This window comes from Lissotriton helveticus, chromosome 7 (assembly GCF_964261635.1).
Source record: "Lissotriton helveticus chromosome 7, aLisHel1.1, whole genome shotgun sequence".
NCBI classification, from domain to species: domain Eukaryota; kingdom Metazoa; phylum Chordata; class Amphibia; order Caudata; family Salamandridae; genus Lissotriton; species Lissotriton helveticus.
The window spans coordinates 1,574,192,577-1,574,219,500 of NC_136068.1; the positions used below are offsets into that span (position 1 = coordinate 1,574,192,577).

At 48.0% G+C, this 26,924-nt stretch overlaps 1 protein-coding gene across 11 annotated transcripts in view; it reads left to right on the forward strand.

The window, feature by feature from the left end:
* The window catches only part of KASH5 (KASH domain containing 5), a 3,089,192-nt gene that overhangs the window by 2,148,709 nt on the left and 913,559 nt on the right, over positions 1 to 26,924 (forward strand). For all 11 annotated transcript variants that reach the window (XM_078655089.1, XM_078655096.1, XM_078655092.1 and 8 more), the window contains one exon: positions 25,708 to 25,806. In XM_078655089.1, the coding sequence (XP_078511215.1) occupies positions 25,708 to 25,806 (99 nt within the window). The remainder of the gene's footprint in view (positions 1 to 25,707; positions 25,807 to 26,924) is intronic.

The following is a 26,924-nucleotide window of genomic DNA, read 5'->3' on the forward strand; positions in this document are numbered from 1 at the left end:
TGGTGGGAGGCTTCTTGCTCAGGGAAGACGCGAGCTGGTCGGCTGTGATCTTGTTCCAGCTTCTGCGGGGAACCTGTTGCTGGTGATGGTGGAGCATGGTCCTTTTGAAGCTGAAGTGGACGCAGCTGTGGTCCGTCCAGTGGCGTGGCGTGGCTGAAGGCGATGTCCTTGCTGGAGGAGAAGATCGGGTCGAGTGTGTGACCGGCGTAGTGGGTGGGGGAGGTCACCAGTTGCTTGAGTCCGAGGTTGTCCAGCAGGGTGGTGGTGTTGCGGTCCTCCAGGTGGAAGTTGAGGTCCCCGAGGAGGATGTAGTCAGCGGAGAGGAGGGCGTGCGGGCTGATGAAATGTAAATGTACAGGAATTTATATAGCGCAAATCACCGAGCGGTTTCTAAGCGCTTGCTTAGGGAACCCGTCCTGGTATTCCCCTGTGAGATAACCCCAGCAGGGTATCCGCAAGGTGAAAGCCAGGCATCCCGCCGCGAGGGGCCGTTGTGGAGATTAAGCAAGCTATTGCCCAGAGTCGCAGAGTGTGAACCCGTGAATCGAGTAGGCACCGGAGCGAGAATTGTCGAGTCCATGGACATTTTAGGACTCAAGACCCCGCTGAGCCGGGAATTGAACCCTGGTCCCGGGCTGACCTCTGCTTCCAGGTCTGCCTCCTCTAACCAGTGAGCCACACTTCTCCACTAGTCGGCGATGTCTTCGCTGAATTGTGTGCGTGGTCCCGGGGGTCTGTAGATGAGGGTGCCTCTGAGGGTTGTCTTGGGGTTGATGTGGATCTGGAAGTGCAGGTGTTCCGCGGGTGCGAGGGTGTCGTCGGCGTTGGTCGTGATGCGGATGCTGTTCCTGTGGATGATGGCGATGCCTCCTCCTGTCTGGTTGACGCGGTCCCTCCGGATGATCTTGTAGCCGTCCGGGATGGCGATGGCGATGTCGGGCGCTGAGGAGGCGTTCATCCAGGTTTCTGAGAGGAAGGCGACGTCTGGGGCTGTGGTGTCGAGCAGGTTCCAGAGTTCTACGGCGTGTCTGTGGACGGAGCGGGTGTTGAGCAGGATGCACTTCAGGTGGGTGCTGTTGGTGTTCGGCTTGGTGGGTGCTGGTGTGGCTTGGGTCTGGTTGCAGGTGAACTTGCAGGCGTGGCAGCTGAAGGGTCCGTGGGTGCGTCTCTGCAGTTGCGGCTGGTGTCATTTGAAAGTGGTGGGGCGTAAATACTGCACTGTGGCAAGCGAGTGCAGCAAGCGAGGTCGAACCACCTATGGGGGGTTCGGGGGTTCTCTCACAAGAACATTTTGAAAAAAGGGTGGGCAAATGGTGTATTCTCAAGCACATTTGAGAAAGAGGTGGCTTGGCGAATACATCTCTGGGAGTAGCCAGACAAGTCTCTTTGCACAGATACATCTCTCTCCCTGCATTCACATAGGCACAGTCACCCTGCACTCATAGAACCATTACTCACCCTTCCCTGACACATTACTAAGCCAGCAATCACCCATCCACATCACTCACTCTGGGCTCACACAGGTACACTGCTCACCCTGCACTCACACAGACATCACTCACCCTGGATTCACACAGGCACACTGTTCACCCTGCACTCACACAGGCACACTGCTCACCCTGCACTCACACAGACATCACTCACCCTGCACTCACACAGGCACACTGCTCACTGCTCACCCAGCACTCACACACACATCACTCACCCTGGACTCACACAGGCACACTGCCCAACCTGCACTCACACAGACATCACTCACCCTGCACTCACACAGGCACACTGCTCAACCTGCACTCACACATACTCAGTCGCCCCAGAAGCAGACTGATGATGGCAGGCAGCACTTATCTACTGTAGAAGAGGCAGAGCCGAGGGCCGAGGCCCGAGGCCTGTGTGCATAGTGCAGATGTGCACAGTGCACGTTCGGTCACAACTGGGTGTGGTGAGGGGGAAGCTGTCAGCACACACTTGCATTAGAAACGCTGTGACTGAGGCATGTTTCCATAGTGCAGAGGTGCACCTAGGCCTGTGTGTGCTGTGTGCATGGTGCACTGCAGAGATGCAAGCTCAGTTAACATCGCTACTGTAGTAGAAGAGCCGAGGCTTGTGCCTGGCTCGTGCACACGGTGCACCCACTGCCCTGGCCTGCACTATGCGCAGGCAGTGCCTGCGCTGGATAGCAAGCAACACTGAGGCGCCAAGGAGCGATGAAGATTGCCAGCAGCGCTATATGACTGGTCAGAAATATTGTTTTCCCATTGAGTGAAGGAGAAACCTGAAAGAGGGCGCAAGTCCTCAGAAAAATAGTGTGGGGACTAATTCAAAGGAAGTGACGCCACAAAAATCTCAATCCTCACAACGCAAAGCGCCTCTTTTACGAAAATAAGTTAACATAACCAATTTAACCATGCAAAATAAAAACAAATGTATTTGGTTTGTTTGACTATTTTATAAATCATATTTAGGTTTTCCACACATCAACCTGTAGTAGAGCCCAGAAATGGCTGAAAGGGACAGTATATTTATTCAAACGCGTGGAACTAGAGATTACATTTTAAACTGCATTTAAGACAAAAACGAAACGCGCTGATGCATTTTTTAAATAGTCTATCTTTCAGTTAATCCAAGTAGCTGCTGTGCTGAAGCACAAGGCACACCTCCAGTCAGGGGAACGGAGTCCCCTCTATAAAAAAAAAACTGTGGGGAGACTCAGTCCACCCGCGTCCACCCGGGACTTGTGCCCGGGTTTGAAGGCACATCCAGTACCATCTCCTTCTCTTGGTTGGGGGAGTTGTGTGAGGGGGGAGGGGGTGGTCAGTGTCCGACTCGAGCACAGTGGCAGATGCTGCTCCCAGCCACTATCTCTATAGCTCCTTTTGAGCTCTCCTCCACCTCGGGGCCTCCAAGCACATATCCGAGCCTGCCCAGTGCCCACAATCTCAGAAGGAGCCCCTTGTCATTCCGTCTTCATGACCATAAATACTGCAGAGAACATGCGCAGGGGCGTGGCAGAGCTGCAGAAATGCCCTTCCTCTACCCTCCCCTGGTTACAACCCTCACCTAGTCTACCTGTTTTTTACTCTTACCACCTTCCGCCACTCACCCTCGTAGCTGGAGACGCACGTTCTAACATATAATTGTATTCTCATATAGCGCTTTGAAGAGCTGTAAAACACGTCCCAACTGCTATCCACAGTACTCCCTTCTTCAATGCTGTATCAAGTGATTTACAGGTTACACAGAACTTAGCAGCAGGTACTCCACCTGCTGAGCTAGTGTTTTGTTTATGTTTGAATAGGTTTAATTATGTTTTGCTATGCTACGTTTATATGTGTGGCGCGCATCCTGGAAACAAACAACAGATCCGTTTTTGCAATGTCATGATCAGAATAACTTACGTCACGTGGGTGCGGGATGCGATCCGGTCGTGCTAATCGATCATCGATGGTCCGGACCCGAATGTAGTCACTAGTCAGCAGTACTGCCTGGTAGTCAGATGATCAGATCACCACCAGGCCAGCAGATCACACGACGACTTACGCTGCTGCAGCAGCAGCAGCAGTGAGTCAGTGCACAAACATGCACCGTGCACGCAATTGCAAGGGGCTGTTAAAGCAGGCCCGGGCCGTCCAGGCAGCAGGCGGTCCGACTGAGTACACACCCATGCAGGCAGGCACGACGACGACCTCAATCAGTCCCACAACAGTCCTCTTCGTCGACCTCTCCTCACCCAGTCACGCGCCCCACTGACTCTCTCTCTAGTGACTACATCACATGATCTCATCTCGACTTACTTATTGGCTAAAGAGCAGACTGAAATCTGCCCATTTTGAGACCTGGGGCCCGGGGTCAATGCCTATAACTATAGTGGTAGAGGGGGGGTGGGGTGGGAGGTCTGAAGTGTGCGCATGCGCTGGCCAGTCGAAATCTCGACAACTCCGGCCTTTTACATGCGCACGGCACTCGCAGTACACGTCACCCTCTGCCTGCCCTGTGCGCAGGCTGCCTGCCTGTCACTCTGCGCAGCCCCACCCCCCACGGGCCGGCCCACTTCCTTATGGATGCCCGATCCTGTCGGGCTTCTCCCGGGGCCTTGGTGCGCGCGGCGCTCCGATTTTTTATCGAATTGGAATTTGCTTTAGAAAACATATTTTATTATGCTGCAGTGCAGTCGGCGCTCGTCCAGGCTAGTGGGGCAACGCCCCAACGCCCCCAATGGACACACGGCCACTGCGTCTCGGTGTGGCTCGGTAGCAGGTAGTCAGAGATTTGTGACATGCACTGGCATGTGGAAGGGGGGGGCAGGTTTGCTATGAAATAAATCCCTTAATTTTTGGAATGAGACTCTGGGAATGGTTGTGTAAGAAAATTAAATGCATGGGCCAAGTGCCAGAATGGGAGGAAGGAAGGGCTCTTTGTTTATAAATAACGAAAATCAAGTGTAGATTTGTGACGTGCTGGAAGAAAACCAGCATGGAAAGAGAAAAGGGACATCACCCTTTTTGAAAGACACAAAGGCTTTGGGCTGAGAAAATCAATGCAAAACAGATGGTACAGGGGCAGTTCACAGGGTCTATGAGTGTTTTTTTGACCAGGGTTCAAACCCCAGCTGGGGAAAATCGATTTTTGAATTCTTTTAAAAAAGAAAATCTATTTTACCCAAATGAAAGATTCCCTTTTGTAAATCACCCCTAGCAGTGTCTGTGAGATTTGAGTCCTTTTTAGTGAAGCCAGTGCATGTCAGAGATTTGTGACATGCACTGGCATGTGGAAGGGGGGGCAGGTTTGCTATGAAATAAATCCCTTAATTTGTGGAATGGGACTTTGGGAATGGTTGTGTAAGAAAAGTAAATGCATGGGCCAAGTGCCAGAATGGGAAGAAGGAAGGGCTCTTTGTTTATAAATAACGAAAATCAAGTGTAGATTTGTGACATGCTGGAAGAAAACCAGCATGGAAAGAGTAAAGGGACATCACCCTTTTTGAGAGACACAAAGGCTTTGGGCTGAGAAAATCTATGCAGAACAGATGGTACAGGTGCAGTTCACAGGGTCTATGAGTGTTTTTTGACCAGGGTTCAAACCCAAGCTGGGGAAAATCGATTTTTAAATTATGTTTTTTTTAACTTAATCCAGATGGAAGATATATCTTAAAAATGTTCCACTAGCACTTAAGGGGGTTTATAACACAATTATACCTCAAACAACATAGACACAAAATGTGGCATACTGTGGCATATGTCATGGCATATGCCACATGCCAGACTTGGGCTCCAACCCCTTCTCTCCGGGTGGGGGGTGAGTCTGCCAATGTTACACAACAACTACGCCAAGAATTCTCGGCGCACTCTTGGGAGTTCAGGTGAGATATATACCAGTAAATGCATTTCGGCATCGGTCTTCATCAGTACAGAAAAAATCCATGTTTTCAACACAGCGTGTGGTTTGTTAAATAAATCAATGTCTTTCCCTATTGGTGGGACTTCATACAACTCGATTGGCGGCATCTCTTTCATGAGGGTGTGTTTTCCAGGGAACAGAAAGGTAACAATGTCCCACAATGCAGCGTTCGCTTCCATTCATTGTGTCCCAATCGGCAATTTTTCTTACATCATTTTTCTGTTCCCTTATATCTCACCGCCATTTTAGTCGTCCCTTTCATCTTTCACTTGCTGTGTCTATGTCCCTTGCCTGCTGCTTGTGGATTTCACGGGACCGCCGCAGGTGTCTCTCACAAGGCAGAGCATTATGGATTTGTATAATCCACGTCCTTTCGGTCGGCAGTGGTCCTACTTGCAGCGGTTCAAACGGTGAACATAAAACAATTCATTGCTACACCCACACCATCGAACGCTTGGCGGGTGCATCCGGGCGCAGGGTGAGTCCGCCAATGTTACATTTTTCTGTTCCCTTATATCTCACCGCCACTTTAGTCGTCCCTTTCATCTTTCACTTGCCGTGTCTGTGTCCCTCGCCTGCTGCTTGTGGATTTCACAGTATCTCGGCAGGTGTCTCTCACATATATATATATATGTGTATATATACATATAGTGTAGGTGTTATCTCCGTGCGCTCCTAAATTTTTATATCATAATAGTGAAACAGTTCTTGGTGGCGCTGATCCTTGTAACACTGTGCCTTTCAGTGCCTAACGAATACAAAGCGAAATTGTGGTCATCTGATCACGAAGGACGCGCTCCTTTAACAAGAAACCAGAATGGTTTCTTTTCACATTAAACAGTTTTATTTTTATGTCTCATGAATTGGTGAGTCTTCAACGATGATGTAGAGACAACAATTATTTAGTAGATCAAAGTTTTATTTTTCATTTTCCAAATATATTCAATCATTCATCACCGTCATAAGTAATTTATAGCGTTACATCACGCCCAATGCATTTCGGGTTAAATGAAGAAAACCCTTCGTCAGGGGCCTGTGAAAGAAAACATACAGGACTTTAGCATTCAATGCAAAACAAAAGTAATGAGTATAGGTCAACATTATACACGTTATTATATACACTGTATCAATTCATAGCGAAAATGCGTAGCAAAAAATTCATAAGATAGACATCCAAGCATAACTCTGCTGTGGGTTCAATGGCCCGAATATTGTGATGAAACGGAGAAAGTGCTGAATGAAAATAATGTACACACTGAATCAAAAGGAAACCAGCTCGAGCGTGTACGAAACTCTGTAGCATCTAAAGTATTTCACAAACACCAACAGAATCAAACAAACTGAAAGGGGGAAAGAGGGGTAACACGACTTACTGTTGCTGTTAATGAATTTTCCAAGATGTGAGCTTCAGATGTAATCCTTTTCAAACGTATAACCTGTGATGTCGGTAGATGGTTTTTTAAGAATTCGGGGTGAAAACTCTGGTATAGCAAACTTGAGTTGCGGTCAGTGGCTTTCTTATATACTTGGGTTTGGATTTTGTGATTGACAATTGTGATTTGTACATCCAGAAATGATATTGTTTCATTATTGATGGTGTGGGTAAATTTTAATCTGGGGTTCAGTTGGTTTAACGTAACAATGTTGGTCAATAATTGGTCTTTTTCTCCTTTCCAGATTAAGAATAGATCATCGATGTATCTTTTGAATGTTATCAGATTGGTGATCCAGTTGGTGTTATTGAGAATGTGGTTGTGTTCGAATTTGGACATGAATAGGTTAGCATATGAGGGAGCCCCCCCAAAGCCCATAGATGTACCATTGCATTGGTTATAGTAGGTGTTTTGCCATTCAAAATCACTATGATATAATGCGAAATGCATTAGTTCCATAAGAAAAATCTTGTTGGCTTCACAATCTTCATCTTTTAGTAGGTTCCATTCTAATGCTTCTAGCCCTTCATTTTTATTTTATGCGTTATTGTTCACCATTTTCATTATTTTTTAAGCAGTTATCCACTATTCATTCTTTATGACCCGGTCTCACCGATGCATTTATATATTTGTTATACCTTTCGCCATCACGTGATGCAGCCGCATCGCTACAAGAACCTCCACGATAGGCAAATCCCCCATTCTACCGCTTCCGCGTTTGCACCACCGCGAGTGATCCAGCGTCTCACACAGTAAGTCGTGTTACCCCTCTTTCCCCCTTTCAGTTTGTTTGATTCTGTTGGTGTTTGTGAAATACTTTAGATGCTACAGAGTTTCGTACACGCTCGAGCTGGTTTCCTTTTGATTCAGTGTGTACATTATTTTCATTCAGCACTTTCTCCGTTTCATCACAATATTCGGGCTATTGAACCCACAGCAGAGTTATGCTTGGATGTCTATCTTATGAATTTTTTGCTACGCATTTTCGCTATGAATTGATACAGTGTATATAATAACGTGTATAATCTTGACCTACACTCATTACTTTTGTTTTGCATTGAATGCTAAGGTCCTGTATGTTTTCTTTCACAGGCCCCTGACGAAGGGTTTTCTTCATTTAACCCGAAATGCATTGGGCATGATGTAACGCTATAAATTACTAATGACGGCGATGAATGATTGAATATATTTGGAAAATGAAAAATAAAACTTTGATCTACTAAATAATTGTTGTCTCTACATCGTTGAAGACTCACCAATTCTTGAGACATAAAAATAAAACTGTTTAATGTGAAAAGAAACCATTCTGGTTTCATGTTAAAGGAGCGCGTCCTTCGTGATCAGATGACCACAATTTCGCTTTATATATACATATATACACATATATATACACATGTGTATATATATAATATATATATATATATATACACACACACACACACACACACACACACACATATATATATAAACAAAAAAAATTAGGATAAGTGAGACTACGAGTCTGTTTCATTTTGGAATTGAATTTATTTTACTCATGATAAAGTACTACAAACTATGATAAGGTTTACAATGAGCCATTAGGAGTTCATAGCACAAGGTTATCAAAATTGTAACAATTTAAAATGTGTAAATAAGTCGGAGTTACGAACAAGCCAAAGTATTTTGTTTATGTTGACCATCACGTGATGTTTTACTTTTCTTTATTACTTGTATTGAAATGCACATACCTTGCCCGTGAAGAAGGAGTAGCCTTACTCCGAAACGCGTAGGACATTGTGTTCTGAATAAAACTGCACCAAAACCTGAGGCCACGGCTCCATTGTTGTTTCTTTCAAAGGATTGCTGAAAGGATTGCGTTGGTGAAACTGTGTTGATATATATATATATATATATATATATTCAAAACCACAATTGCCCCCAAGGCGGGGTGCACTTACTGGCGGCATTCTCCGGGTCAGGGATGGGAAAGGCACACCCAGCGTCTGCAGAGACCGACGCGTTTCAGGATTACTCCCTTCTTCAAAGGCTTGCTGCTACACAATGAAACACCAACAAGCTGGCTCTCAGTGTTCATCCCTTTAATGAAAATGCAATGCAACTCAGGTGAGTATCAGTGCAATGAATCCTGGAACGGGAAGTCCTGCATAATAACACCCATGTGGGCTGATGGCATTCAGGTGCATGAATGTCCAAGTTTGTCCATCTCAAGTGTGCCATAAACAACTTCCCCATGCTGCCACTCGCCTGCTTGTTCCGCTATGCTCTCCAAAGAACAGCTGCTGAGCCGCTGTCATATGCGGCGGTGCTCCCCACGACCGGGCCTGCCGTCTGCGTTTTCAAAACCACAATTGCCCCCAAGGCGGGGTGCACTCACTGGCGGCGTTCTCCGGGTCAGGGAAGGTAAAGGCACACCCAGCGTCTGCAGCAACCGACGCGTTTCAGGATTACTTCCTTCTTTAAAGGCTTGCTACTACACAATGAAACACCAACACGCTGGCTCCCAGTGTTCATCCCTTTAATGAAAATGTAATACAACTCAGGTGAGTATCAGTGCAATGAATACTGGGACTTGAAGTCCTGCATAATAACGCCCATGTGGGCTGCTGGCATTCAAGTGCATAAATGTCCAGGTTTGTCCATCTCGAGTGTGCCATAAACAACTTCCCCCATCCTGCCACTCGCCTGCCTGTTCCGCTATGCTCTCCAAAGGACAGCTGCGGAGCCTCTGTTATATGCGGCGGTGCTCCCCACGTCTGCATTTTCAAAACCACAATTGCCCCCAAGGCGGGGTGCACTCACTGGCGTCGTTTTCCAGGTCAGGGAAGGGGGTATGCACCACCGCGTGACTGAGCGGCTCCGCTGCTGGTGTGAGTATCAGCCTGGCGGGACAGTTTGGCAAAGATTTGAAAGGAGCCTGTGCGCCTGTGAAGTTGTTTAATTTGCAGAATACACTGCCTGCAACCTACTTGGGATTAATAATTTTTATCGAGTACCGGCCCCAGAATGCCTTGCAATACTTTCCTGATTGTGATTGGGACAAGTGAAAAATAAATGAGGGACAAACTCTGGTATTCCTGTTAGTGTGCACTCATTCTGTAAGCAGAAAAGCCTTCGAGAAAGGGCGTTGGCCCGAAACGCGTCAGGCTCTGCTGGCGCTGGACTCACAGGTTTCTTCTCCCAATTGGAGTGTGTCAACAGGGAGTGCAGTGCGCCCTGCTCTTTGGGCAATTGTGAGACAGTACATATACGGCTGACCCGGCCGGGGGGATGCACCGCCGCGTGACTGAGCGGCTGCGTTGCTGGTGTGAGTATCAGTCTGGCGGGACAGTTTAGCAAAGATTTGAAAGGAGAGAAATCACGCCTGTGTGCCTGTGATGTTGTTTAATTTACAGAATAGACTGCCTGCAACCCCTTTTTGGGATTAATAATTTTTATGGTCTACCGGCCCCAGAATGCCTTGCAATACTTTCTTGATTGTGATTGGGACAAGTGAAAAATAAATGAGAGACAAACGCTGGTATTCCTGTTTGTGTGCAGTCATTCTGAAAGCAGAAAGGCCTTCGAGAAAGGGCATTGGCCCGAAACGCGTCAGGCTCTTCTGGCTCTGGACGCACAGGTTTCTTCTCCCAATTGTAGTGTGTCAACAGGGAGTGGAGTGTGCCCTGCTCTTTGGGCAATTGTGAGACAGTACATATGCGGCTGACCTGGCCGGGGGGATGCACCGCCGCGTGACTGAGCGGCTCCGCTGCTGGTGTGAGTATCAGCCTGGTGGGACAATTTGGCAAAGATTTGAAAGGAGAGGAATCACGCCTGTGAGCCTGTGATGTTGTTTATTTACAGAATAGACTTCCTGCAACCACTTGGGATTAATAATTTTTATGGACTACCGGCCCCAGAATGCCTTGCAATACTTACCTGATTGCGATTGGGATAAATGAGGGACAAATGCTGGTATTCCCGTTTGTGTGCAGTCATTCTGAAAGCAGAAAAGCCTTCGAGAAAGGGAGTTGGCCGGAAACGCGTCCGGCTCTGCTGGCGCTGGACACACAGGTTACTTCTCCCAATTGGAGTCTGTCAACAGGGAGTGCAGTGCGCCCTGCTCTTTGGGCAATTGTGAGACACTATATATATATATATATATATATATATATAGACGAAGAACTGCTTACTATTCTGATTCAGGCATGTGCATCTATGAAAGATACCCCAATACTGGATAAGAAACAAGTTACTTACCTGTAACTACAGTTATCCAGTATTGGTATCTTTCATAGATTCACATGCAACTCACCCTCCTCCCCGGAGAGGCACCTCTAGGATACAGTACTAACTTTACTCAGTGCTGGAAAATCTGAGGGACTCAGCCTCTCTTGGGAAGGTTCTAGACTGTGCCGGGTGCTGATTGGCTCAGTTGTCAGTTTGGTCCTTTTTGTAAAAAGAGACTAATAGGCTATAGAGTATATGGTTGCTATGAATAGGTACTATTTACTACTTACTACTTTGTTATTTATGTACTGTGGGACTCCCACTACAACGAAAGGGAATGATTCAGGCATGTGAATCTATGAAAGATACCAATACTGGATAACTGTAGTTACAGGTAAGTAACTTGTGTCTTTCTGGTTACATCTCGGACATCACCTCGGCTACCCGCGAAGCTAACAAAGATCCTATGCGGCGTCAGTTAGGTCCTATACACATAGTTATATTGAACATACTTCAGTTGTATATTCCGCGATACCCTCTTAGGAGACTCTAGTACTCTGCTCCATTTCTTGTCAGACAATTCCCTTCCCAGATTCCACTTCCATTTGCCCCGCAGCTTCAGTAGCAGAGCCAAAGTGGCCTCACACAGGGATGTATAAAACCATTTGATTTTATGTCCCGCTGTTCCCAGGGTGATCAATGAGTGCAACACCCCATCCGTTTCCGGTTCCTCTCTGTTCAGGCCCCATATCTGCCGAAACGCTTGCTGCAATACTTCACATGTAAGGAACTGGCCTGGTAGCAAACCACACCCCTCCACTCGTTCCGCAAAGGGAAGTAAAGATTTCTCTTGGTAGCAGTCACCCACATTCTCTAGTCCAGGGTGTCATCTGCTCCGCTGTAGTGATCATCTGTGGATCTCCGTGTGGAAATTCCACCAGGGGTAGCTCCGGAGAGTATTTCGGAGTATCGTGTATTCTTTTTATGCAGCTTCTCCAGCAGTGTAACGATGTAGTCTGCAGCGTCAAGTTGTAGGGAACCTTGGTTGTGTGGTCCAGGTTTACTAACAGTAGCTTAGGACTTTCGTTGGGTTCCATCACAAAGGGCCCCTCTGCATTTACTACTTCCAGCCATTGGGTCAACCACTGCAGCTGGGTAGCTAGTTGATAGAGCTCAAAATATGGCACCCCCCAAGGCAGGGGGGTGCCATATTTTGGGACGTTGCAGAGTTTGAAGCAACACTCTACACCTCCTGTCCCCCCAGATTAAGTATCTCGTCAGAGAGTCTAGGCCACGGAACCAATCCGTGGGCATTAGTACTGGTTAGTTGGCAAAATATTATAACTGGCGGGGTAGCATGACCATTTTAGCTAAGGAGGTTCTAGCCAATATGGGAAGTCGTAGTGTACACCAAAACGTCACGTTAGACCTAAGTTATCTAAGCCCTTTGTGTAAATTACCGTCTCCGGATTTTTACCTGTTCAGTGTTCAGTGATTCAGCAATATTGGAAGGCCATAGAGGATGAGCTCTTCGAGGTGCTGGAGTGAGAGGTCATCTCCTCTCCCCTACCTTTCTTGCTTGGGGTGCTGGAGTGGGTTGGAGGCACCAGGGTGAACAGGGCATTTCTAGGTACAGCCACCTTAGTGGCAAAAGGTGATGTAGCAGCACAACGGCAGAATCTGGCCCACTGGGTTTCACTTTGTGGCGGAAGGAGGTGGACTGGTATGCGCTACAGGAAACACCTGTGAGTGAAAACCTGTGTTTGAGGCGAGTGCGTGTCCGGAGAAATATGTTTGGATATTGGGACAGTGGCTGGGTCACCTGGGTTGATTGGTCTGCTGTGCTATTTACTCTGTTAAACTGTCTTTGATCCCTCTCCTTTGCTGACTAACGGGGATAGTTAACCTCACTTTGACTATCTGTACCATGGTGGAATGTGGTCAGTCTATCAATTGTGTGGCTGCTTGTTTTGTTTTGTTATGAAAACTCAATAAAAATGGGTTATAAAAAAAAAGCCAGAGAATGGAGTCCCGGGTTTGTAGGAGTACCTCCTCTCGTACAGGGGTACCCACACACTTAGAACCATGCACCCTGCCCTTGGACAGAAGGGCCTACCTTAGGGGTGACTTATAGGTTAAAAATTCAGTTAATGGGATATTAGGAAAACATTCTATCTAAAGTGAAAGGTACAAGCACCATTTCACGCAGACTGCAATGACAGCTTTGCAGACTCAGTTTGCATGGGCTCCCATGGGTGGCATAATAAAGGCTGCAACTCATGGGAGACCACTGGTGTACCAATGCCCTAGGTACCTCTGTACCATATACCAGGGACTTACAGTGGTACTCCAGTATGCCAATTGTGAAAGCATTTGCCAGCAAATTTAGAGGAAAGAGCACTGTCACCCGGGTCCTGGTTAGCAGAAGCACAATTAACTACAGTAAAAACACACTGACACCAGTCAAAACGTGGGGATATCTTTGCCAGAAAGATCCTACTTTCCTACAACAATCATACTATAATCTTCAAATCGCACTCCCCTTTAGCTCAACGCATGCGTTTTTTTTTAGTTTTTTTTTTAGAACCTTTATTGTTACTTCAAGTAAATACAAGCATGGGCCTACAACCACCCCGGCCGGCCGCTAGTCAAGTCGTAAGTACAGCAAATCAATGCAGAAAAATACAGCAGCCCGAAAATCGGGGTCTAATAAGTGTCCAGGATATAACTTGTATTCAAGCGTACTGTGCAAGATTCAGGATTCGAGAAGGTTCATTTTACAATAAAGAAAAACTCAGAATCAATGCCATACGGTCATACATGGTCCCACAATAGCAAGCATGAAGCAGGAAATCCGCAAACAGTGCAAATACGTTTGCAGTATTGGGGGTAAGGCATACGAGCAGGATAAATTTAAAAACAAACACGTTGCGTAGCAAAGCTGCACCCCACCCCTCAAAACGAAACATACTGTAGGAAACATGAAAAACGACGACACCAAAAAGGAAGAAAGACAAAGGGCCATAGAAACAAAGAAAGGACAAATTAAGAAACCCCATCCCCCTACCACCCACCCTGCATCCCTGCAGAAGGCTACGGCCTATCCCCCCCCAGCAGCGTGCCTGTCGCCCTAAATGAGAGACCCGAAATATAGAAAAAGAGAAAAAAGAAGAAAAAGAGAAAAAATGTGGGGAAGGGCCATCGATCTGGCCACCCGCCCCCCCCCCCCCACCACCGCGCGCAGTAAACATCCTAAAAGCAAGATCAGAATAGCCATGGAAAACATTAATCACCGATAGCACCATCAATAACATCCCCGCCGAGTGTCCCCCAAATCACCGTCAGCCAACAATAAGTTCCACCATGTCCTAGACGGTCTCACCCCTGGCCTTTTCTATCAGCAGTACCAACATACGTCCACATATCAATCGGCATACAGAGCAGCGTGGAGGGTCCAAGTGGTCCGGGCGGACCGGGCAGAGCTGTTACTCCATGGGACTTCAGCCACCAAAACCCAGCCGAATATGTATGGCGGAAATCCGTCTGTGACAGCATCGACCCCGAAAACATCCTCCAGTCCGAACACAGTCTCACCAGCCAGAAGAGAGTCACACCATCCGGTAAGCGCTGAAACGCCGCCGGGGCAGCCCAAACCATAGATCGACGTTGTTTCCCCAGCCACCGATTAGATATATGCCCCGACGAGTCACTCACATGTACAACAGATCTGTCCAAAGCGATCTCATGAACCGGGTCTTCCAGCGTCTCCACGAACATAGGTGTAGCTGGAGCACTCCTCACTGACGCAGAGGCAGGCACATCGGCTGCGTTTTTCTTTTTTATATGGACTTTCAGAACTCCCAAGGCCCAGGATGGAACAAAATGTTGTGTCATCCTTTATCTCTAATTTGATAAGATTATGGATTGAAACACAGGCAAATACTTACATTGCCTTTGCATTTATAAAAACTTGTAGTGCAGAAAAAAATTATAACCGTAAGTAACAATGTGTGTGTGGCTTTGTTGCATATTTAGGGTTTTGAATTATATTTCGTGTTATAATTTTATTTCTGTCTGTACATTACATAGGTTATTGCTATTGAGTGGTGCTAATTCATTTTCCTGCTATTTTGTATGTACATACATACAAGCTGCTTGTTTTTGACATTGGTTATTGTTTTGAATGTTCCAGAAATTCCACAGCTAGTATTTGGTATCTGTTTTTGCCTGATGCCAAATATGACCTGCCTGTCTTCTAGGTTAGAGTGAGGATACACATACATCTACCCCACCCCACTAGAATTGGCAAAATACACTTACACACACACCCCAGAATTGATAAATTACGCACACCTACACACACACACATACATATTCAGCAAGGGCCATCCACCTCCGCTTCCTCCAGCTTAGTGAGGAGGGATGATGTGATGATGGCTGGTCACAGCAGGTCACTTTCGCGTTTGTCGAATTTGTGCTGTTATTTGTGGTGCTGATGTGTACACTTCCCGGCTCACTTTGCACATCAATTAGGGTGCTGGCAGTTTTTATACAGTGGCAGTGCAGAGCAGCATATGCACTCCGAGATTTCATGGTGACAGCAGTTGGGTGGGCCCGGGCCATAAGCATGTAAAAAGGCAGTATTATGGTCAAGTTCAGCTGCTTCAGTTCAAATCTGAAAGAAACAGGTTACTATTAGATTCCTTACCTTAGAATATCCCCAGGCGTCAGACTCGATCCGGAAAACTTTGCGTAGCAGTATCCCTGCGCATCGGTAGGCGTCGTCTGCGGCTCAGCGTCCGTCGTCGATGTCGTTGGCGCCGGGATGACGTCGTCGGAGTACTTAGACGCTGCCCTCTCGCGCTGACACCAGTTCTTCTTTTTTCCGCGCTAGCTAGCGCAGGTCCGGAGAAAGCAGTACCTTAGTCATTTTTTGACTAAAACTTTTTTGATCTTTTTGACGGTCATGCCCCGACTGCCGGGCCTTGACGTCGAAGGCTAGGTTGGAGCGGTCCCGCAAGTGCCTCGAGCTCCGGCAGTCGGCCCACGCCTTTCGAGGTCCCGGTCCAGGAGGGGGTCAAGGGACCGGTCGCGGGGCCACAGTCATCGAAGCTCGATGAGTCGAGACCATTCGTCGGGTTCCAAGTCCTCAGGTAAGAGGCACAAGAAGTCGAAGATATGCCATCGCTCTTCTGACTCCCCCTGACGCTCGCGCAACGCGGCCGGGGGTTCGAGCGACACCGCCTCCGGAGCCGCAGGCACCGCGGCCAGCTCCATACCCGCTGGTCCCTGGTCTGAACGCGACGCCGTAGGAGATCGAGGCCTTCCTCATGGCCATGAGGTCCCTCTTTCCTCCGTCGGGTCCCGCAGTGCCTCCGAACCCCGCGGCCCCAACTGGGAGTCCAAGCAGGCCCTGGCGCCGTTGGGTGCTTCGGCCCCAGCGCCGTCGGCGACTTCGGTCCCAATGCCGTAGGCTCCCGCTGGATCCGGTTTCGGATCGGGGTCGCCGCTGGTCGACCCCACGACCCCGCGGGCGTCGACCCCCAGGGTGTCGCCCCCGGTGCCATCTTCAATCGACGCCGTCCCTGATCCCACTCTCGGTCCGGATCCGGCTTCGGACCGGCGTCGACCGATGCCGCATTCGACGCCGGCTGAAGAACCTTTCATCTTTGATCCGGCTCCATCCTTTGACCCTGAGTTTCAGGAGATGGAGGACGAAGGGGATTGGGAGGGGTCTGAAGACCCTCTGACACGTGAGTGTCAGTCCTTCCAGGACTGAACAGAGGAGCTAGGGGAGGCCAGTGGTCTTGATACCTCCCCTGACACTGGCTTTGTCTCCCCTTCTACCGTGGCTACGGAGGAGGGGGCTGCTTATAGTGTGGTGCTGACGCGGGCAGCCAAGGCCTTGGCGCTTACGCTCCCCATCGCTACTATGAGGTCTAACATCCTCACTGAGGTCCTTAAACCACAGACTGGCGCTCCGGAGCCTTTAATGCCGTTTAATGAGGCTCTCATGGACGTCCTGTTGGGCACCTGGTCCAGGCCTGCTACAGGCCCCCCTGTAGATAGGAACGTCGCCAGGCGCCACCGCCCAGCTCCGGGTGACCCTAGCTTCCTGTCCACCCACCCTACCCCTGAGAGTCTGGTTATCCAGGCCTCTACTTCCCAATCCGCATTCCCGACTGCTCCCCCTGATCGGGAATCCAAGAGGTATGAACAGTTTGGTAAGAAGCTCGTCCCTTAGCTGCGGACTGCGGTCAGTCAACACCGCTTGCCTCTTGGGCCGTTATACCCACTCTCTTTGGGATAGGGTTGCGGCCGTGCTGCCAGAGTGCTTGGAGGGGGCCCGGGCAAAACTCGCTCAAGACCTCGCGGAGGGACGAGACGCAGCTCGGTACTCTATACGATGTGGACTGGATACCACGGACTCGTTGGGCAGGGCAATGTCAACGACGGTGGCGGTTCTCCGCCACGCCTGGCTGAGGTCCGCCAACTTCTCGGCCGATGTCCAGAACACCCTCATGGACATGCTGTTTGATGGCAGCCACCTCTTTGGTGCAAGGCAGATCATGCGCTTGAACGTTTCAAGGACTCCAGGGCTACGGCCACGTCCTTGGGCCTCTCGGGGCAGCGTTAGCAGCAGTCTGCTTTTCGCTCCTTTCGTGGCCAAGGAAGGGGCGCCCCTTCACGTTCCTACCAGCCACGGGCCGCAGTCTAACATACTATTTCAAAAAACAAGGGAACCCATTCGGTTAACCAGGGACCGTGGGTATCAATGATTCTCAAACAACAAAGATCCCTAGAGTATCAAGGATCAAAACAAGGAAATAAAACATAGGCCACAATGGGAGCTATATTTGGCCACTGTCCAGCCGGACAGGGTATTTTATTTTCTAACAATTGGAAAATATCGGAGTGTAAGTCAGGCACAATCCTGTACCATCTTGGGAAAACACAGGGAGGGGAATTTCAGGCAAGAGCGAGCATTAATGGCCACTTGTCATTCAGTGCAATTTGTAAGTATTGCCATAAAAGTGCTAGACACAACATGGATATAACACAGTAGTTCGGTTGTGAAAACACTTTAACAAAGTCGACGTTTCGATCCCTTATGCTCAATATTATGGGATCATCATCAGGACTCACGATAACCTTTGCTTGCCTGGTATATACATTTCAACACACAACCGCCCAAATAGGTCGGAAGGGCTCAGGGGATTGTTGGGAGGTTCGGAGACAGGTTCGATTAGATATCTCCTATTTTTGTTTCTAGGTTGTCACTTTCGTTGTGCCCAGATTACGATTGATTGGTGGCTTAAGGAATGGAGACCACTCGAGATGTGGTAATGATTCTTTGGAATCTTTGGAGTGTCGATCCTCCGTGGTGTACAATGGCCCTGGGTGAACTGCCCAATCGCAGTCACTGCCAAAGAATCATTACCACATCTCGAGGGGTCTCCATTCCTTAAGCCACCAATCAATCGTAATCTGGGCACAACGAAAGTGACAACCTAGAAACAAAAATAGGAGATATCTAATCGAACCTGTCTCCGAACCTCCCAACAATCCCCTGAGCCCTTCCGACCTATTTGGGCGGTTGTGTGTTGAAATGTATATACCAGGCAAGCAAAGGTTATCGTGAGTCCTGATGGTGATCCCATAATATTGAGCATAAGGGATCGAAACGTCGACTTTGTTAAAGTGTTTTCACAACCGAACTACTGTGTTATATCCATGTTGTGTCTAGCACTTTTATGGCACTACTTACAAATTGCACTGAATGACAAGTGGCCATTAATGCTCGCTCTTGCCTGAAATTCCCCTCCCTGTGTTTTCCCAAGATGGTACAGGATTGTGCCTGACTTACACTCCAATATTTTCCAAGTGTTAGAAAATAAAATACCCTGTCCGGCTGGACAGTGGCCAAATATAGCTCCCATTGTGGCCTATGTTTTATTTCCTTGTTTTGATCCTTGATAATCTAGGGACCTTTGTTGTTTGAGAAGCAGTCTAACATACAGCACAGCGGTGGGCATGGTAACCGCTATGGCGGTGCCAGTGGACAACGGCGCGGCCAGTCCACATCTACTCCTGCAGCACCCGCCTCAAAGCCCTCCTAGTCTGAGCTTTCAGGCCCATTTAACGCCAGTGGGGGGCAGGGTCCGCCATCACCTCCTTCTCATGCGTACAATCACTTCGGACAGGTGGGTGCTGCAAATCGTCCGAAGGGGCTACTCCCTCCCCTTTGTGGTGACCCTTTCCAGCCATGCCACCGCAGTACCACCGCGTGTCGGGGGATCACTTGCAACTTCTGCAAGGGGAAGTGTCGGCCCTCTTGGCCAAGGGGGCCATCAAGCGCATTCCTGGGCCAGAAGTAGGGTGTGTTCGCTATTCCCACTACTTTCTGGTACCAAAGAAGGGCAAAGGGGGCCTACGCCCTATCTTGGACCTAAGGAACGTCAACAACTTCCTCCGGAAGGAGTTCAAGATGCTGACTCTGGCTCAGGTCTTGGCTGCCCTGGACCCCGGAGACTGGATGGTAGCGTTGGACTTGCAGTACGCGTATTTCCACATCCCCGTCCTGCCGGCCCACCGGCGTTATCTGCGGTTCACTGTAGGCCACGAGCACTTTCAGTTTACCGTGCTCCCCTTCGGCCTTACCAGCGCCCCACGGGTGTTCACAAAGTGATGGCTGTGGTCGCAGCTCATCTGCGCACCTTAGGGGTTTCAGTCTTCCCCTACCTCGACGACTGGTTGTTAAAGGCGGGGTCGCCCCAGAAAGTCGTCAGCCACCTCCAGACTACGGCCGACCTCCTGCACATGCTGGGGTTCTCCATCAATGTGCCAAAGTCAAACCTGTGTGCCTCCCAGAACCTCCTCTTCATCGGAGCAGTTCTGGACTTGGCGCAGTTTTGGGTTTATCCTCCTGAACAGCGGGTTCGGGATATTCAGGCTCTGATTCTGATCTTTCAGCTGTTATCCCGAGTCCCGGTCAGGTTGACGCTGCGGCTTCTGGGGCTGATGGCCTCCTGCATCCTTCTGGTGCATCACGCCCGGTGGCGGATGCGGGCTCTGCAGTGGGACCTGAAGTTTCAGTGGGCCAAGCATCAGGGCAACTTGTCCGACCACGTCATGATCTCAGAGGGCACTGCAAGACAGTTGCAGTGGTGGCTCATGGACCACGATTGGGTCAGCGGCAGATCCCTCTCCCTACCCCAACCGGAGCACGTAGTTGTGACGGACGCGTCCCTCCAGGGCTGGGGGGGCCACATGGGAGAAGCGGAGATCAGAGGACGCTGGTCTCCAAGGAGTCCCGGCTCCATATCAACCTTCTGGAGCTGCGGGCGATCCGGCATACACTGAAGGCATTCCTCCCCTCTGTCCAGGGGAGTGTAGTGCAGGTGTTCACGGACAACACCACCGCCATGTGGTACTCCAACAAACAGGGCGGGGTGGGGTCGTGGACCCTATGCCAGGAGGCTCTGCGCCTCTGGCAGTGGCTGGTACATCAGGGCGTGACCCTGGTGGTTCAACACCTGGCAGCTTCCCTGAACGCCAGGGCGGACAAACTCAGCCGTCGGTGCATGATAGATCACGAATGGCGTCTGAACTCGGACGTGGCGCAAGGTCTTTTTCAGCAGTGGGGAGAGCCTTGGTTAGATTTATTCGCCACAGAAGAGAACGCGCAATGTCATCAGTTCTACGCTTTGGAATTTCCAAGGCGGCACTCTCTCGGCGACGCTTTTCGTCGCGAGTGGAGTTGCGGTCTGTTGTACGCCTTTCTGCCTATATCACTTCTGCCCAGAGTGCTGAAGAAGATCAGGCGCGACCGGGCCCAAGTCATCCTTGGGGCTCCGGACTGGGGAACGAAGATACTGGTATCCTGAGCTACTCAGCATGTCAGTCGATCCCCCGATTCGTCTGCCTCTTCAGGAGGACCTTCTGTCGCAGCAGCAGGGGACGGTCCTCCACCGAACTTGTCCAGTCTCCACCTCCATGCGTGGAGATTGAGCGGCGACAGTTGAGGCCATTTGACTTGCCTCGTGAAGTCTGCGATTTCATTCTGGCAGCCAGGCGTCCCTCCACAAAATCGGTATACGCCTGCAGGTGGAACAAATTTGTGGCATGGTGCCCAGCAAAGGCTGTGGATCCACTCTCTGACCCTCTTTCTGAGGTTCTCCTCTTCCTTCTTTCTCTTGCCCAGCAGGGCTCTGCTCTGGGCACTATTAAGGGCTACCTCTCTGCCATTTCCGCCTTCTTAAGGCTACCTGATCAGCCCTCTTTGTTCAAGTCCCCCGTTGTAAATAGGTTCTTGAAGGGCATCACTCATCTGTTTCCTCCTGTTCCTTTCATGATGCCTCAGTGGGACTTGAACCTTGTTCTGACTTATCTGATGTGCCCTCCCTTCGAGCCACTTCATAACTGTCCTCTTCGTCTTCTCACTCTTAAGACTGCATTCCTGGTTGCCATCACCTCTGCCAGGAGAGTGAGTGAGCTCCAGGTCCTTTCTTCTCAACCTCCCTTCTTTTCTGTCCATCCGGACAAAGTTGTGTTGCCGACGCGACCCTCTTTCCTGCCCAAGGTAGTCACAGCCTTCCACATCAGGCAGTCCATCACCTTGCCCACCTTCTTTCCGCCTCCGCATCCCTCGAAAGAGGAAGAGAGGCTCCACCGTCTGGACCCAAACTGTGCGCTCTCATTCTATCTGGATCGCACACGCCAGTTCTGGGTGGATGACCAACCCTTTGTTGGTAACGTGGGCGCTAAGAAGGGACACAAACGAACCAGGAAGGAGCCTCCTGTTGGGCTGAGGGCCCATTCCACTCGGGCCACGGCAGCTACTACTGCCCTGGGCCGGGGAGTCCCCTTGCAGGACATCTGTCAGGCAGCTACGTGGGCCTCGCTGCACATGTTCTCCGAGACTGGTGACAGGTGTAATCTTGGTTCGCAGCCCCACCACCGGGGTTGGTATTGCTGGGGTATCTATTCTAAGGTAAGGAATCTAACTAACGTGCTTCTTTCAGATGAACAAGTTACTTACCTTCGGTAACGATATATCTGTAAGAAACATTAGTTAGCTAGATTCCTTACCGCCCCACCCATCCTCCCCGTTCTGCGAACCGATATCTAGGGTTAAGGTCATCCCTTTCAGGGCCCTAGTTTCATGGGACCAGTGTCGGTTTTTATCATGGCTCTGCATTTCTGGCGCAGAAAAGATGTGTATAAGAACTGATGTCAGCGCGCGAGGGCGGTGTCTAAGTACTCCGACGATGTCATCCCGGCGCCAACGACGCCGACGACGGAAGCGGAGCCGCAGACGATGCCTACCGACGCGTAAGGGTACTGCTAAGCAAAATTTTCCAGATCCAGTCTGACGCCTGGGGGTTATTCTAAGGTAAGGAATCTAACTAACTAATGTTTCTTACAGATATATCGTTACCAACGGTAAGTAACTTGTTCGTTTGGGCCATAAACAAAACTATGACCTGGACAGAACACGCCCTCGTCAGTTACAGTATATCCAACACGCATCATCAAAGACCTGCCACAACCAGAATCGCCCGCTCAGCTGGAAAAGCATCTCAGATAAGGAGAGGGCTTCTACCCTTTCTGGGCACAGGCCCGAGCACACAGTAACATGCTGAAAGCCATCAAAAATCTCAACAGCTGAATCACTGCATGCACTGACAACTACAGGTCTGTTGGTACATAGAGGGACTTAGGCTGACAAAACACCATTGCAAGCAACTGGAGCGCAAGACACAGCAGATAAAGAAATCTTCAAATCAGTTCCAGGATGCTGCCACCAGCAGATACAGAACACCCAGTGCACAGCTCTTGCAGAACGCACTGACGCTAGCACTAACAGCAGCAAGGAATCTTCGCCATCATCAAATATTCTAACATGTCTCCTGCCACCTCCAGCAACAACACCCTTTCACAAGACCTTTGCAACAAGCTCTCAAAAATCACCTCCATATATTGCAATTCAGACCCTAGTACCATCACAAATCAACTTCTCATTATGGCAGATGAACGAACGCTGACCGCGTAGCCTGTCGTCACCACTGTCAAAATCGCTGCTACCATTAAGTGTCGTGTAGTTTCCACTTTCCAGTTGGAACTTAGTGTTTGTTGGGGAATGTAAAATTTGGAATGGTTTCAGACTGATTCCAAGCAGCCCCTCAGCATATGTTGTCCTAAAAGCCAGCTAGCTCACGTACCCACCATAAGTACCCCTAAACCTAGATAGGTAGCAAACGGTTTTGGCAACCACAGAACATAACAACTTCGAGCCTCCTAGGGATCGTGGTAACAGATCTAGAGCCCTTTCGCTCAGTCATACGCGCTCTCTTTCTCTCATGGAAATATATAAGGAATACACAGAAGGCGTTTACAATATTTATTGAATCATAGTGGTTCTTGTATAGAATATATGTGCTGCAATGATCAATAGACAGAAGTGGGTAAGAGTAATTAGCAATATAACGACTTTGAACAGGATGAACAGTCCCACCATCTTGCTAAACGATGTATATATGCAAGTATATAAATCAATACAGGCACATATATAGATATATATATATATATATATATATATATATATATATATATATATATATATGTCAAAATAATACCCTTTCAGGCATAGAGTTATATGTAAATTATGGAAAAAAGAAACCGAGTAGTTCTCAAGTTTAGGTGGAAAGCAGCTCCTGTATAGAGCACCCTCAACACCAGTGACACGCTAGAACTGCTTACCTCAAATGTCTGCTTTTCTATCACACCTGCTCACCCTTCAAAAGATTAGGAGAGTCTCCATCGAATGGACCCTAAAAGTCCTTTATGCTTTTACATTGATCGTACCAAGGAATGTTGAATCTTTTTGTGGAGATTTCTGTGGTGAAGAAAGAGAAGGCTGTGCAGAAGAGTACTCTACTGAGTGGGTCGTCCTCTACATTAAGATCTGCTTTTCCTTGGCCAAAAAGCAGTCTCCAGATGAACAGAGAGCCCATTTTAAGGCTGCTATCACTGCCTTGGTATACTGAGTGCCTGTCCTTGACATCGGTCAGGCTGCAACATTGGCATCTGTGCACATTGACATAAATCACTACTGCCTTGGCAACCACTGATAGAATTATATGTTGCCCATTTGGCCTGCAGGACTTTTTGAACCGAGTCCACTCCTAAAACCCTCCTCCTTTGAGAGGTAATACGTAGTATTTGAGGCTAGAAGAATCAATCAGGAGAGAAAGTTACTTACCTTCAGTAAGGTGGATACTCTTGTCTATCTGCAGATTCCTCACCACCCTCCCTGTTCTGTGAATTGGTCTCTGTTTAACATCTAGAATCTCCCAAAGTTAAGAATCTGCACACTGATACTGATGATTTTGTTGCGGTCCACGTCTAAGAACGTGGAAAGAGTTGAGCTAAAAGATGTCCGCACGCAAGGATGACTCTTATATGCTGCTCTGCTCCATGATTTCCGGGGTGGTACGAAACATCGTGGAGCTGCACTGTTCCACCCGTTGGCACACAAGAGCATCGCTAAAAAGTTTTCGGATCCAGTCTGGTGCCTGGAGAATACTCTTGAGGAGAGGAATCTGCAGTTAGATAAAGTATCCACCAGAAAAAACATTACCAAAAATAAGTAACCTGTTCATCTTTTTGAACCCATTATCCCATTGACAGGCAGCACCGAGGTCTAAAGCAGGGTTATTTAAGAAATTATTACGTTCTTCTTCCATTAGCTTATGCTTGTCACTGTGAACAAAACTATTAGCCTTGGAAGCTGGGTTTCCCAAGCGCTTCGAAAAATTAGTTAGGCACTGGAACTATACAATCACAGCGTTTCTTTGCAGGCTTTCTTCTTTGGGGTTTTTCGGATGGAAATGGGAGCTCAGATACTGTTATTGGGCAGATGTTTGGCCTAACATGCCATACATATGTATGGTCTGATGCACCCAGACATCTAGGGGGTCTCCAGGCAAATGATTCAGTATCTGAATGAGTATGTTTTTTGTTTTTAAAATCAACAACTTAATTTTTATTATTTTTTTAAATATTTTATTCAAGGCAGTGTTTATTTTTTTATTTAATTTTTACTTTGTTTTAACTCAGGTTGTGTTAAGATTAAACTATACGTTAGTAGGTATTATAGATAAAAACTCTAATAGCATTACAGGTTCCAATTAGTGGGTACATCTGACTTTTATCTATAGTATTCTACTTTATTTTCCGTAATATGTTTATTGTGAATTTATTTATTGTGAAGATTTTATTATGGTTCGAAATTTTGGCTAAACAGACCTGCTAAAGAAGACACGTTCAAGACTGTGCCCAAATATTAATCACCTTATTAATTCAGTTTGCAGCGCACACATTTCCAGTCATGCACTGCTAGAACTCAGTACACAAAAAAGATGATTCCACATTTTGATGTAAACTATTTGATATATGTTAGTCGATAAACCATTAAGAAGCGAACTCTATCCAGTAAAATAGAATGGAGAGCTTGTGTGATAGAAATGCACACAGAGCCAATTAAACTACTCAAATATTACTGAGCATCATTTATACTTCGTTTCTTACATTGTAGAATGGTGCATTTGCATTCGTCAAACATGAGAATAATCTGTAATTCTTAGCTGTTTTTTGTCTTCCTTTCCAGCTTACAGAATGCCAAGAGGGGTTGATGGCTGTTCTCCAGTGTCTCCCACCTGACCAAGACAACAAAAATTTACAGGAGAGGCTTCCTGCAACAGTGAAGGTACGCACTCTGAGAATATTAGATGCTAAGCGCAGTGCAGTCAGTGACTGTTCCGTGTACTTATAGTATGCAGGTAAAAAGCACCATACCCAGCCCGATATTCAAGCACCCTCGGTATACTTTACGCTGTGAATACCACAAGTAAACGTCTTAGCCTCAAAGAAATAACACAGACCATCTCAAGAAGGCAAAATAGATATACTTGGCCCATGGCATTAATGTGATTTTAATCACAGTCCGCCTTTTCAGCATATGCTCAAAAGCATGCCTATTGAAGCTTGCCAATATTCTTCAGCCAATAATCATCTGCATCAGAGAACATTTCTTTTGGGTGCCATAGTGTGCAAAATAACGATGGCTTGGGATGCGGCCCGAGTAATTACTAGTGGCTGAGATTAATTCAAACTTTCCATTCATCACTTTTTGTATACTTTAGTATGTCGCTCTAAGTGGGACTGTAGGCCCATACTGCACACTGTGTCATTGGAACCAAGGTGCACCCAACTGATGACCCCATAACAAGGGAAAAACCTGTTCTGGGATGCTTGTGTCCCGGTTCAGAGAGGACCTGGCTTGGCAGTTTGGGCTGGACTGTTTTCATTGTAGCAAGGTCAAGATTACGTTGAATATAGCTGGGATCAAGCTGAGGTGGCATGATAGGTAAAATGATAATGGATTGGGAAGCGGCCAGGGTAATCACCAGTGGCTAAGATTAAGTCAAGCATTCCATCTATTACTTTTTGAATGCTTTTAGAAATTTGGCATTTTCTTATCCTTACTGTTTGGTTCCTGCAGCCTATATCCTAGGTCAGACGACTAGGTGTTGCTGGCCTGGTCCTTGTGTATTACTTCCAGACAGTGAGAGAAAGGGGGGATAGGTATTGGCAGGATGGGTCATCTCTGACTTAATAGGGGGAAGGAGCTGTCTCCTACAACACTTACACATCACAAAGGCTCTGCTTTAGCACACTCACAAATGGTTTCACACTAGTCTTTTGTGCCCCCAGACAAGCTGGAGCTAGGAAAGCGAGGCAAGAAATTCCAAACACCTGCCGATAGAAACCTCCAGAACAGTCTCCTACTTCAAGGCTGGCACCAAGTATAAATAAATATTGGAC